Raw genomic sequence first — 15,025 nt, 5'->3', positions numbered from 1 at the left:
AAACTATCTTAACAGAATTACTTATCCTTTGTTTTCAGATTATGTCTGATTCCTTCTTTCTCATATACCTGAAGTAACTCATGTAAACCACAGATTCATATTCAGCATACTACAGGACATCAGCAAAGCAGCCTCTTGGATTATATGAAAATGGTAGGCAAGTTGCTAGACAAGTCATTTAGACTGAACCATTATTTCTATGCCTTAAAAAGCAGCTGCTGGTTTGAGATAACATGGCAGATTTTTAGACACAGCATTCCTCCTTTCTTCAGGTAGGACAAGTACTCTCCCCTTCTCCCTCCCTAGTCTTTCTCCAGATTTAGTAAAAATTTAACCATAAGGTCAGCAGCTTCTGTCTTGTCTTTTTAGAAACAAACAGAAACCTAGAAATTATTCTAACTTCACAACCTAATAATGAAGGTCTGTATCTTACCTGTTTCACAGCTAGAGGAACTAAAGTTTAGAGAGATGCTATCCCTAGGATAATTGAGGAAGCTCATTTTTTTTCTTTTTCCAAAGCATCAATTTTTTTCTATCCCATAGGCCATATTACTGACTTTGTAATTCCTCCTTGTATCTTCCATGCTAAGCACGTAGCCCTCTACGGGACTACTACACCACAGTATGGGAGACGATTCCTGATCTTTGGTCAACAACATGACAAAATTACCCACTGCAATATTAATTAGTGTCAGGATGGAGCAAATATTGCCTTTTATTACTGGAAACAGTGCAAAGAGTAATCCTTGCTGTGTCCTGCCATATTGTGTTCCCATGGAGATGAACTGTACCCATGTTCCTCCTATCAAAAGTGGTAATAGGAAGCAATTTATGCTTGAACAGCCACTGGCCAACATTGCCTTGGAAACATATGCTTGTAATTCATATCTTGCCCTTATAAACAGCCACCTGGCTCTTGTTATCAATTTAAAATAAAGATAATCTAGCCTGCAGATAGCATACAAATCCTGCTGTTATGACATTGTTATTGCTGGGAAATGGCCCACCTAATGTCTTGCTGGTCAGTGTTTGAACATAGATATCCAAAAGCATTGTCATTGTAATTGAAATTTTAAGTACTTGGGAAAAAACTTGTTATTGAAAACACATGGCAGAAAATACAGAGTTACAAATGAAAATACTAAACTCACCAAGCTGCTGTAAAGGTCTGATGGTCACAGTGAAATGAAGTTGTTTTGCATCTTACTGAAGGGACCCCAAATGGTAATAAATTCCCAGGAAACACCACATATCATGGTGGTTATTGCTGTTGTGAGCTGAAAATTAAGACAACAGGTATTACAGAATTTAATTTTACATAGAAATTTTCAGGTTATTGAACAGAAAATTCTGTATGTTTTAGCTGATTGTGTTGTTTGAAGCATACAGTACATAATATACTGAATCCGTTTCTTTTGTAATGGCACATTTTTAGATTCTAGTTAGGGCAAAAGCATAGAGGAACACTTGTATCTCTTTCTTAGCTGATAGATATTAAGGCACTTCATTATTTCAGTTTCCATGAAAAGCAGAGCTTCTGAGCACCTGACTGGGCTGATGAAGCACAGCTGTATGTTTATCCAGCTCCTGCAGTTCAAACAGTGGTTTTGTGCTTCACCTCTGCAGGAGTGGATCTTGCTCCTTAGGGCCAGGGGGGATCAAGCAGCAGCGGCAAGCCTGCTTTGGGGCCCCAACCCTTGCTGTGCTCAGTGGCTGCATTGTGCTCTGCATACAGCAGCAGGATAACGTGACAAAGGCACATTGCCCCGCATGGCAAAACCGGAGTTTCTGCCTGTAAATCCCTGGAAACTTCAGACTAGCCGTTCTGGGATCACTGGCAGGACAGCTAGAGCACTGAGGTGCCAAGGAAAGAACACAGATTGAAGTGTCCAAGAAAGCAGATTAATCTCCTTACCTTTTGTTGATACATGAGCTGACTTGAAACTATATAAGGTACAGTTACTGCAGAGGTTTCAGTGTAGTGATATTCTTGGAAGATTCCTGTAAGGGAAGAGGAGAAAGAAAAGTTCAGCTACATACATATATTTTTAAAACCCTTTTCCTTTCACCCTGAGCATTCCCTGACTGTTGGTCGGCTTCCAGAACAGAATATTCTGGAGCCCAAATACTGAATAGAGCTATTTTGTAGTTTTCTGCAGCAATTTAGTTTATTATTAAATTTAAAAAAAATTTAGACTAAAAGGTTATTAATGTTTTACAAGATGCTTATAGTTTTACTCCTTAATTACAAGCCAATTTCCTTGCTAAGTTCTCTGAAGGACTTTGCAAGCCAAACTCTTAAAACAACCCACCACAGCTTGTTGAAAGCATTTGTATTTTCCCATAAAGTGAGATTTGACCAAAACTACGAACATCTACTAACAGAATAAAACAGAGGATGTAATTGGAGGAAAAGTTTACTTCACAATTAGGAACTGGGTAAGGAAATAAGTTAAAATTGAGATAATTCTCTCATTAGAAGCATGGCTTATTTAATACCAAAATGGCATTATTTGCAATGCTTGTTGCATTGCTTCAGCCTGTATTTTGAGATGTTCACTGAAGAATGAGGGCTCATGTTTTTAACATCTTGATATAGTAAAAATGGCAAGATCTGATCACAGAAATTCTTCACGTTCAAAATAGAAGCTTAAGGCCTATGTCTGGTGCCATAATAAAACATGTGAACTCTGCTTGCAGACATTTTATATGTTTACATCTTTAGATTGTTGTTGCTAAAACTATACTCCTATTGCACCTTGTTATTATTAAAGTCTCAGCTATACCAGGAGTCTTTTGTTCTGATTATAGAATGTGAAAGCTGATATTCAGAACTGGAAAGATCAGCACAGTTAACTATATATATATATTCACTCAGACTGCTGCAATGTAATTGAAATTCAAACAGCTGAATCTATGGTATTTTAAAAAGCATTGGGACATCCAATAATATTTTTTCATTGTTTATTTGAAGATTTCAGTAAAATATCCACATGGAACAGAAAAAAATAGTGGCAAGTTCCTGATTTTTTTACCTCTTAACCAGTAAATAATATTTTTGTATGTAATGGAACGATTCAGGGAACACTACATAATAAGGTAGGAATACACAACATTGAGTCTAAAGCATAACACCTATTTTCCTCCCATCTCCTGAAACCCAGGGTGGTTTCTCATGTCTATCACCAGTCATATATTTTCCTGTTCTCTGAATACTCCGGTCTATGTTCATGAGAGGGAAGCAGGTTGTAGCATTCTTTCTGTAAAAGCGGGCCATGGCATCTTACAGCATCTAGTTTGTGAGGGAATGGACTGCAACAGACACGCCTGCAAACTTCAGCAGCTGGCAGGCAGGAATATGCTTGTTTGTCAGGAGTGGGAATCTACACAAGAGCACTTCAAATATGCTTAGTTTTAAAGTAGTCTCATTGCTTATCTGTCTTACCCAGCTGTCTCAGGGGTTCCAGTTAGAAAATAAGTGTAGCAAAGGTTTTTCCTAACTGTACCTTTTCAGGTGTGTATTCAGGCCTGTGCAGAGCCCTGTCTGCTGGGTACACAGAGTGCCTCTTTCACAAGGTCAGTCCATTTCCACTGTTGTCTTGGATTTTTAAGTATTTTTTAAGTATTAACTTCTAAAATTTAGGTTTCAAAACTTGGAGAGAACAACTGTGCTCCTGTCTGTTTCAGTACCAGTGTTACCATGCAAAACATACAGTCCATTTCTCTAGCATCTATTTTCCTAGCTATGTTTCCACACACATGGGGTTCAATTGTGTAATAACTCCTATCTTTCATGTTCTTTTACCTTTCCAGAGTAACATACAGTGTCACTGTAACAAAGATAAATGATGTAAACTATATTACTTTCCAACAACTCAAACCATTTGCCAGAATAAAGGCCAGATTCTGAACTATTCCGAGAGCATTTGACAAAGATAAACTTCAGGACTGCAGCATTCAAAGCCACTCAAGACCTCCCAGTAACTTGAGACAGAGTGTTGTATACAATTTTCAGTGAAGTGATTTATCGTACACTTAAGCGTTGTGGACAACATTTGAAACATTTCATAAAGAGCTTTTATAACTGCTATTGTGCTGTGAGCTTGCAGCTTTTCTTGCCATAGAGAGTCCTGACATACTGTTCACAACACTTAATCCCCATTTCTTAAATGTACTTGAAGTATTCTGCTTTAAGATAGACTTTAAAACATGAAATTAAAAGGAAACAAACATTTTCACTTTGTTTGTAGAACTTTCCAATTGAAAGACTTTTAACCTTTTTTCACCATTCATTATGAAAGCTAGAAATTCTCTTTAATCTTGAAAATGAAAGCCGAGATTCTCCAGATGCTGGCAATTGCAGCTTTAAGCTGAATACCAGGTACTAGAAAATCACAGCACCTAGAGGGCAATCTGAGGCTTCAAGATTATATTTGTTCTACTAGTTTTTGATGCACGAATAAAATACCTACTTAGCAGGCTTAGGAAGTACCATTAATAACCCCCTTTTTTCCAGTTTAGCTGTAGCTCTCTATAATAAAAGGTAAAGAGATTTTAAAAAATGCATCACTTACTTCCTCTTGCCTTTCTCTTTTCCTCTTGTTATCCCTCTTTATCTTGCTTCTCTGCATGCATGTAGCTGCTTAAGCTGGGTGGAAAGGGCATAAAGGAATAGAGGGGTTAAAAGGTTGTGATCTGTAAAGAAAGTAGCATTGGTCAAACTTCTGCATGGGACATCCTTGCACAGGTGTCATTGAACCCATAAAGTGCAAGGTAAGAGGTAACCAAGAGAGTAACGAATGTATTCATTATGATATTGCTTAAGAGGTTTCAGGATTTCCGACTAAATTTAGTGAAGTATTATGCTCAGTTAAAACAGCTTGCAGTAGTTTACCTGCACTTGTTGTATCAAAACAAAAGTTTGATTCAAAAACATGCTTGGGAATAATTCATGGGCAGTGGGGGAGCACCAGAGCCTTTTTCTGTACATATCTCAAGCACAGAGAAAAGGTGGCCAAGAGTTGTAGCCCAGCTGTACAAATGGCAGGAAGGAGAAGAGATGCTGTCCAGAGCTCTCCAGGAGAGCACAGAAAGCCTGAGGGGGAAAGCTGCAACAAGGCAGCACAGATGGTTCAATCCCTCCTTCCCCTTCTCGCTGCCTTGCACCTCTGAAATGTGTTCAAGCACAAGCTGTGTAGATGGAGTAGGACAGTTAGGGATGTAAACAACTGAGACTCATCATGATACAGTTGCCGTTGAGTATCCAAACAACAGACCAAACTAAGGCAAAGCAACACAGGAACAGAGGGCAGCTTTACGGTTTTGAATGTTGTGAGACAGTGTACACACTCATGCATTTTTTGTGGCTCTGTAGTAGTATTTTCTGTTAAGGCTGCAAGGAAACACTGAAATTCAGACTGCTGCACTGCTGAGCTGACGCAGGCCCATTTCCATGAATCCCAATGCTAGCACACTTGGACTCTCTGAAATCAGACACCTAAATGTGGTTTGACTACTGCTTTCACATTACATATACTTAGTCCAGCTGCTTGAAGTTCTACCTGTATTTAAACACCTGGAAGAGGATGCTAACCAGTTCAACACTATAGAGCCTTCCTCCCCCTGCAAAGCTACCAGAAGCTTCCTGCAGGATTAACACACAAGCTCAGCTTCATGGGACACACTGTGCTGCTAGTTGAAGACATAAACAAACCAGAGGACACAGCCAGCCAGGAAAAAGCTCTCATGACTGGCTACCCTGAAACACTGATCTAAACAGCTCAAGCTACCAATGTCTGAAACATCACTAGGGTCACAGACCATAAAAAGAGATGTTAACTGTAGGTGCCTTAGGATAAAATCATTCCCTAGAGATAACACAAAGGATCCAGTCATGCTGCTAGTGCTGAGCGGTTTGGCAGACAGCTTAAAAATAAGATTATTTGACTGCACCTATGTTTCTGGGCTCTCCTGCATTATTTCTTTTCCTGGGCATTTTTTGTCAAACTGCAATCCAAGAATTCTTTTTCTTTCCTCATGTCTCCTCTGTTATATCTCCAGGCACTAGGCCAAAGAGTAGAGCCACTTCGGTAGTGCTAAAGTCACAGACTTCCCTGTGTAACAGTCCTCCTCTGCATATTTCACACGAGGGCAATGCCTTCAGAACAGGAAACAAGCCAGCGGTAAGGGCACATTTCCCCTCTGCTCTGAGCATAAGTTAACCAACCCTTTCCCCATATTTATGTGTTGTAATTAAAAAATCAAGCAGTAAGTTACTACTGATTGAAATAGCTTCCTGTTTCCACCTTGTAGTTCCCACTGAAAATTGCCACTTGAAAAGTAAAGCGAAGGAAAAGAGCTTTTCGGAGCTTGTATTTTTTTTCACCTGTGGCAGGATAGCTCTTCCTAAGCCTGTACTTAGCCTGAAATTGTGTTTTAGAAGGATAAACCCAACAGCTGATTAACAAATGTTGCTCTCATCCTGAATTACTCAGAAGCTCTGCAGAGGTCATATTAGCACCAAATGAGATGGTTTTAATCAGGGGTATAGCAGCAGATACAGATTAGTTTATAATTAATGAAAAATTAAGTGGTCATCAGGGATGCTGATTTAAGCCTCTTGGAAGATAATAGAACACAATTTCAAACTCTTCCTCTCTTTTCACCACCTACTGAATAAAGGTGTCCCTAAAGAAAAGTGTCCCTAACATACATGGTGAGAAAGGTCAGAACTTAGTGCTTTCCTGAGTTTTAAAGTTTCAAGTAATATAACTTATTAAAATCTCATTTTCTATATTTCCATGTCTTGTTCCTGCCCTGCGGACTTTTGTCCAGTCAGAATATCAGCCTGCTCTCATGCAGTGGCCTGCCAAATCTCACAGATTTCAGCACTGTTATTCTGCTCCTCTGAGCAACAGTTCAGGACATTTTACTGTTTAAGACCAGATTAATAGAGCTACACTTTTGCTTACACAGCTGCATTTCCAGGGCAACGCCACCAGAGATGGATTTTCATCAGTGTAATACAGAGCAGAGTTTCTAGAAAGGAAGGGAAGCTAGCGGCTTGGGGAACCTGCAAGATGTAAAGCTTGAGATAGTTTACACCAGGGTAAACCAATAAGATGGGGAATGTTGGGTACGGAAGAACTGATACCAGACTGAAGCTTGTGAGCTTAAGGACTCAAAAGATGAACTGACCAGGCAAATTCAAGAAATGCAGCTTGGATTTACTATATACACCATCGTTGCTGGGGCCAAATACACCTTTCATGTATACAGCCTGATAACATTAGACTATATGAAACCGAGCACACAATATGAATGTCCTCCCATTCTGCTTTTGTGAACTCCCAGTGATTTAGCATAAGATTATTTTTGCACTTACCTGCAAATAGTTTTGCAGTTTGTATAGATCCCATTTGAACGATGTGAATGCTTCTGAACACAAACAGTCTTAACATAAGGTTACAAGAAGCTTCATAAATTTCTAACTGTATTGGAGATTTGCTGGGCAAAATCATACAAAAGCTAGTCTAAACTACATTTCAGAGCTGGACTCTCTAGAGAGTGATGGATATGGCATTTAGGAATAGCATTTCTAAAAAAAAAAAATCAGTTGAAAGAACACAATCTTTCATATCTGCAAAATAGTACTACAAATCTTTTTCAAATCAGCAGTTTAGTAATTGTAACCTTCTGGCTGATGCACTGGGGACATAATACATAATTGCTTTTAGTCCAGCTCCATGCAAAACACGTCACAGTATTTTTTGAATACAATCTCAAAGTACACTTACATAATCATTCCAAATAAATGCATTGGATCCTGAATTACCACTGATCCCTAAAACTGGAAACACAACAGGATTGTACCTACTCTCTAGAATGTCTCTTTCTCGTCCTAATTTAACCCAAATCTGTCTTTTACATATTGCACGATATCCTGCATTTTCATATAATAAATATTGATCAAAAACTCCCAAGCAAAATTTAAAGTTTTAGTTTTCATGGCTGCAGAACACCAATTAAAAGGAATGTAATTAACTTGAGAACTGCAAAGATACATTGCCAGAAACGACGAGGAGAACACAATGCACATCAGCAGATAAATCATACTCTAGAAAATTCACACCCTTCACCAATTTGAGTAATTGGTTTTTTGCTATACCTGTATAACCTGGTGCAGAGAAATGTCATTACTTACAAAGATAGGTATGCAATATGAAAATAACAGTTATAAACCAGATGAGCTTGGCACCAAATGCTCCTCTGTACAGACACATTTCTATGTTCCCATGGGTGCACAGAACTTGCCAGTGTAGACACAGTCCTTCTTTCCATAGAGGTACTTAGCCTACATGTCTTAAAATCACTGGAGAAGGAATTGAAAATCTGTTCTTACATGGTTAAAACCTTAAAGCCTGTGTGTAAACATTTTTCTTAATTGTCATATTTTTAGTATTGGTAACTGAGCAACCTTGTTGTTGGGGTGTTTACCTATTCCTAGCTAATCCAGTCTGCAGTTCACCTTTTTGTAGGTTGCTTGAGGTGCAAGAAGCTCCCATAAGGAAAATGATAAAAACTATGGTATCACTTCTTTCACATTAAAGACCTATTCACGTAAATAAGGGCTTTTGCTGTTTTTCTGCATGAGCTAAATTCCACTTGCAGTACATTCCACCAGTAGGCTCATGTGTTTAATTTAAGACAAAAATTTTCTGCTTTCTTCTGCATTTAAATCTTGATCTATGTCTCCTGTACTTCAAATGACCACTACAGATTACTAGAAAAGATCTTGTTCTCTTGTGATTGTTCCATTACACACAAAGAAACCTGCCTGGGTGTTTTACTGTCTTCTTCCTCTGTGTAGTTACAGAGGAATGCTGGAAAAAACAGCACAAAAATAGCTGAAACTTCAAAAAATAAATTATTTGGATGTCAGTAATCACTTGTGTACAATGCACCTCTGTACCCAGACGGCAAATATCACTCTAGAGTCCACGTGATCATTATCAGTCATTTTTAGAACTACAGTAAAAGTAGATTAGGAGCAAAGCCGTGACTAAATACTGAAATAAGTGTATGCACTGTCCATTATTTACATTATAAAAGAACATATCAGAAGCAACATGAGGAGTGTAATTCTCTAAGTTTACAGCTCAGCTAAAAGACAGAATGTATAAAAGATTTTCATTAGTTTCAAGATTATTAAAAGCTGCTTCCCCCATGCTGCATTTATGAGGAACTCATAAGAAGGTACAAGCAGCCTGCTAAGCATGTCATAGTTTATTAGCCTTACTACCAGTAAGATAAAATATAATTAATAATGATCAAAAAAATTAAATCTGTTTTTTATTAGGAGATTCAAAACTGAGTGGCAAAGAGAAAGCAATTATAAATATACTCCAATTCTGTCTAGTCCAGGCAGCTTTTATAGGAACATACCTCCATATCAGCCACATAACTGAGAGCAAAAACTTTGGGTTTTCTTAGATTCATCAGCTCAAGAATTCACAAATAGTTAAGGCATGCGAATTTGAGCAATTAATGTTACTCCATTTTCTAGAGTCCTGTATTACTGCACAGTCTTCATTTTTTAGATTATCTGGTTCTTCAACATTCCGGTTACTGTAAGTTACAGCCCCTCCACTCAGACACAGAAACCTGCCTTCAGTCTGTTCACTGGAGCATATAAGCCTGCTTCCAAGGTGTTATTAAGTGTTCTAAAGCTGTTTTTAGCATTGTTCCTAGGAGAGGCAAGTGCATTTCCAGCTTTTGTACAGCAGGATTTTCCATTTACAAAAGTATCTTCTTTTCCAGTTGAGACATTTTTGTTTTAATCAATACTCTTGATATTCTTTAAAATCAAACCTAGAAACAAAAATGAACATAGCTGTATTATACAAAAAATTGATCATGTTATAGCTATTTATCCTTATCGCAATTGTACTTCAGGAGTAGCTAATACCAGCTATAAACAGACTGTTTGTTGAAGTAGTAGGGAGAATCCAACAGAAGTCAAACAAAATAGACATGTGGAAATACCAAGCCCACACTTTAAGAAAACTGGGATTTCACAAGAAACTGGACCACAGGTCTTGTTCTAAGGTTTTTCATTTCCAGTTCATATAGTATTGCAGCTCTTGAATCAGGATCTGATGCAATTCACACTCAAATTGCAACCATGACAAAATAGCTTGCCATATCAATTAAAATCATACAAGGGAACTGAGATGGCTGAAGTGATTAGTGCTACCAGCTGTTCAGCCGCTCTGTGCTCTTCAATTTATTGCCCCAATTTCAGGTTAACTTTCAGGCTTTACACACAACTATGATTTCAAAGTTGTGCTTTCTGCAGTGAAGATGCCCCTTGGAAGGTGCGGAGCTATACGATGATATGAGCTATTCTATTATGCTCATGGTGTGGTAAATTGCAGCCTGTGTAATTTTGTCCTGTTAATTTAAGAACAATGATGGACATTGTGCTTTTCCTAATCCAGCATTTGTACCAGGGCTAGTAGTGCACTGAGATATTCTTTGAAAGTTTTCACACGGTATTTCTAGAGAAATTACTTGCAGCCAGGTTCAGACAGACAGCATCCCAATCCATGCCTGCTCATAGAAAATTATCTAGAACTAAGGCAATAAGAGAAATGTAATGCAATACTTAAAGCACAAGCACCCAGAGAACAGTAGCTGATCCTGCTTTTCTCTGCAGGTCATCGGTTACTACAACTAGGAGTTAAGGCTGTTATTTAGTAACTTATACTACACAACAACGGTCTCTGAAATGCTTAGCTCTCCTGTGACCTGGTGCCATGTGAGAGCTATTTGGTTTCCAGACCAGAAACCACAGGCTACGTTGCAGATTTGTTCCATGGGAATTTGTCCGAGTTGGAGAGACTTCCTGACTAGGGTGATTGGGTGGGCTTTGAATTCTGCCAAAGTCATATGTTAAAGGCAAAATCCCAGTTCTCAAAGGCAAAACACACATGTAAACATTTTTAAATGAATCAAAGTTGAAGTAAAAAACACATGAACAGGCAAAGAATGAAAGAAAAAAATGCTATTTATAACGTGAAGTAGAGTGTTTGTTATTTCACTCACAGACAACAATAAACTAGTGACTCATTCCAAACACCTTTTCCCCCCAGTTATGTTGGTCAATTCATCTCCTATGTAACAGATGTGTTATCTTTCTGCTCCTCACACTTCTGGAAATCACACTTTTCCTCAAATGACATTGCAAGAATATGGGAAATTAACACATAGCTTTTTTGAAAGATATACAGAAAGGTTGAAACCCAGATTATAGAAACATGAGAAAATTATTTCTTTCTTCCATGTTCTCCTTTTTCCATTTTCTCTCCTTGTGGTCCTAAATCTTTTATTCCTGGAGTTCCCACTTTTTCCAGGAACACCCTGCAGACCTCTCAATTCTTCTCCTAAAGTTCAATTTATAATAAAATTTTTAAAATGTTTTATAAGTTTTTCTCCCACTATGTTTTCTTAATACTTAGAGAGAGTACCAAACACTGACTCCTTCTCCCTCCCACCCCCCCCCCCAATCCCCCCCCTGGAAAATAAATATATCTCAGGAAAATTGTATTGTTTCTATGGAAAGCTTCAGTTGCCAGGAAATGCATTACTTTGATGAAAAATTCTTTACTACACCTACTTATGGCAGTTTGTTGGGAGAGGTAGTGCTGGCTTTACTTATTTCAACAGTGAAATTGCAGAGGGCATACTGAGGGTATGTAGACAAGAAAATGTCTATACAGAATATTAATATAGGCCACTGAAAAATTTTATGTCATAGTCCATATCAAGTGGTATTGATAATGATGGGAGTTTGCTTGGAGGTTGAAAAGCAGTTATGTAATTCCAAGATGTGTGGTGGTATATACATAACACCAGAGACAGGATACAGTAAGAAAGTATACAATTCTATATGTACTTATTAATTGTTTGGACAGGAAAATATATGGCAACTTGGGAGAGCAGGTGACTTTGGTTCTACCACATGACAGAAAGCATTTGCTGATCTACTTGCTGTTTGCAGCAGTGCATGAAAAATGTTACCTAAATGACAAATCATGCCTTGGGGGAATTCTGTTGTTGGAACTTGGTAAATATGAAGCAATCAAGTTATGACCATCAGATTTGTAGACAACTCTCACAAGCATGATTTCTGGTTTTGAGAGCTGGCCCCTGGAAAGAAAAAGCATTAATCATTTAGTAAGGTATTGCAGGAAACTCTGTAAGTGATTTAGAGCATAAATGGTGCAATTGGGTTAAAATCTCATTATATGTCTATTTATTTATTTCTTTATTTATTGAAAGCCAAGTATCTGGAGTAGCATTATAAATGCAGAAAACATCTTTCAGCTCCCTGAAATTGTACAGAGCCTACAAAAGGTTAATGGGGCAGAAGAAAAGGAGAGAAGAAGAAAGACAAAACGAAAGAATGAAGGAGGCATGAAACAAGACTAAAGGGATGATGAGTGTTGAAAATACAATATTGCTAAATAGTCATAGCTCTGTAGCTGGTTCTCCTTTGTCAGCTTCGGGACCATGTCTTCCATCTCTGTCTGGTAAGCCATTGGCTGCAGGAGGACTATGGGTTTAGCTGTGTTAGCTGAACTTGTTACCACCAGCAGTGAAAGCCAAAATACCAAGGCACTGAAAGGCAGAAGAGTAATTGCTAAGTTCACAGGTCTGTGACAAATCAAGCAGAGTAATCTAATAAATTTATCTGTTTATATAATTTTAAAGGGTTGCCTAGGAAAGAGTTGCCTACATTGCCTAGGAAATGGACTCCCATCTTCAGGAAAAGACCAAAATCAAGGTATAGTGTCTGAACCATTTCATCTATCCTCTGATTGTAATCTTTATGTATGGAAACCAGAAAAGAAACAACCAAGCTGATAAGAATCTGAAAATCTTAAGGTGTAATAAAAATACCTGATATAGCACAGCCATCAATGTCACTGTGCTGCAAATCCATTTCAATATTTTATTCACTGATGTCTAAGTTTAAAGAATTTCTCTCCATGCCAAATGAGTCATACAGTATTCCAGTTTGGGATGAATCCTGAACTCTCTAGCTATTGTGTTTCTACTGGGACTCTTCTTTCCACAGGTATTAGGATTGCTGTATGTCTAAACTTAGAGTGATTAAGCTATTTCTGTTGATAGCATCTCCACTATGAGCAAGCAAACATAGCTTAAAGGACAAAAAACTTAAGTGCATTTAAATAGTAATGATCTGCTTTCCTCCCAATTTCTCCTTTCAGATATTGTATATTAATAAGATACATTACTTCCTCAGTATCACACTTCAGAGCCAAAGTCCTGTTGGATCTTAGATTTGCAATACTTTGCTGCCCTCTCTGAGCAGAACAACTGTAACAGGCAGTAATGTCATGAGGTAAAGTTCTACATGACATTCTGACCACAGTAATTTGGACCACAGTAATTGTCCTTGATTTTTAATATGAGGGTCAAATTTGAGGCAATCGTGTCTCATGTATTCTGTGTTTAACTCAAAAAACCAAAATGAAACGACCACATATATAAGCTGACAAAATTTTAAGGTAAATAAGTCATGTACTACGTACTTAAGGTAAAAAAGTCACGTACTTAAGGTAAATAAATCACGTACACTTATTTACTAATGTAAATAAGTCACGTACTGAGTCATGTCAATTTGCTTTATTTTCTACCAGTTTTACCAGTCAAAATGAAAAACAAGCACTATTTGGTTGACAGGTTGGGATAAGGAGAGAAAATAAAATCCAGCATGAATTTTCTACTCATCTCAATGATTTCTCTTTATTTTAAGCTTCAGAAAAGATTACCCACAGAGAGCAGCTTCATGTCATGTTTCATCTGATAAAGTACAAGATGAAGTATAATCACTAGCATATTATTGTGAGAACAGTATCATTAGGGTAAAAAGCAGAGTTTAAGAAGCACCACTTCTCTATATACTTTGTGCTTCCTCTTTAGGCTCAAATCAAAATCTGGCGCAATGGCATACACCAAAATAAAATAATGAAAGGTATTTAGCTAACTAGTAAAACAAAACTTGAATCCTGGTAGGTATTTCTGATCCAGTTTCATGGACTCAAACTAGTTCATAACAGCCCTCTAAGGATTTCCTCAATTTTTATACTATGTAAATTACCCAGTACCAGGGAAGTTAACATTGTAGTTGTCTCCCATGAATTCACTAAGACAAAGCTCAAAAGAATGGCACAATAAAAGAAATCTTGAAAACAAAATGTTAAGCTCTCTGAGAAGTTCACTCCCTACAGAGATTTGACCTCACACAAACCTTTGTTGGTTTGCCTGCCAGGGTCTAAGATCTATTTACTTCCAAAGATTTCCAAGTTGACGACCTCAATCCTTTATTCTATGAGAGCCGAAGTGCCTGTTTACCTTTGGAAAATTGGTGGCAGGATTTCCTAGCAATGAAATAATTTCCCAAAGAGAGAAATGATGATTTGCACCAACAATGGTTTAGATAAAAATCAAAATACTACAAATTTCTCACAAAAGTAGAATAAACCTTAGGGATGTCCAATAAAAAAAATAGCTTTTCATAGACAGGTTTTGCAATCCACATTTGCATTTAGGGAAGATGGACAATCAAACATTGAGAATCACACCAAGTGTGGAACGTAAGGACAGTCCTCAGGTCCCAAGCTTACACAGTTGCAGGCTTTATCAGCAGAGATCTGAATTAGGCCTTGAAAGATGCTGTAAAACTTTTATATTTAGGAAGTAGCTAGTTCTGAAAGCCCTATTTAATGAGATAGATCTTAGGTAATTCTTTTGTTCCTCCACAAAATGTGCTTTAGGATGTGATTCACCCAATGCAGGTAACATCAGGGAAGGGATCCTGTAAGAGGCAACACGGAGTTCTTGTTCCTCATCTTGGAGGTGACAGCTTTGAGCCATTAGCCTGAAACCTGAGGGTCTGACAGCACAGGACAGCCCTATCGAAGTTAAGTCCTAGGGA

The 15,025-nt window shown here is 37.9% G+C and overlaps 2 protein-coding genes across 3 annotated transcripts in view; both read right to left on the bottom strand.

The window, feature by feature from the left end:
• Positions 1 to 15,025, bottom strand: part of LOC115607973 (pulmonary surfactant-associated protein A-like) — a 60,802-nt gene that overhangs the window by 9,303 nt on the left and 36,474 nt on the right. Inside the window, exons 1-3 of one of the 2 annotated variants that reach the window (XM_030485970.1) lie at positions 4,575 to 5,975; positions 1,916 to 2,001; positions 1,152 to 1,277 (exon numbers count right to left, since the gene is read on the bottom strand). The gene's annotated coding sequence lies outside the window, so the exon portion shown is untranslated. Of the gene's footprint in view, positions 1 to 1,151; positions 1,278 to 1,915; positions 2,002 to 4,574; positions 5,976 to 15,025 lie in introns of those variants that run through there. The other variant, XM_030485967.1, reaches the window with a different exon arrangement.
• LOC115608164 (mannose-binding protein-like) lies at positions 4,092 to 13,537 on the bottom strand. The gene is given in 9 exon segments (XM_030486502.1): positions 4,092 to 4,648; positions 9,445 to 9,687; positions 9,689 to 9,730; positions 9,732 to 9,823; positions 11,352 to 11,402; positions 11,404 to 11,446; positions 12,548 to 12,620; positions 12,623 to 12,681; positions 13,276 to 13,537. Coding segments are annotated over 8 exon segments (723 nt in total). The 5' UTR covers positions 13,449 to 13,537; the 3' UTR covers positions 4,092 to 4,648; positions 9,445 to 9,497.

This window comes from Strigops habroptila, chromosome 5, assembly GCF_004027225.2.
Source record: "Strigops habroptila isolate Jane chromosome 5, bStrHab1.2.pri, whole genome shotgun sequence".
NCBI lineage: Eukaryota > Metazoa > Chordata > Aves > Psittaciformes > Psittacidae > Strigops > Strigops habroptila.
The sequence above is the reverse complement of the archived record's forward strand: the minus strand, read 5'-3'. Positions and strand labels throughout refer to the sequence as shown.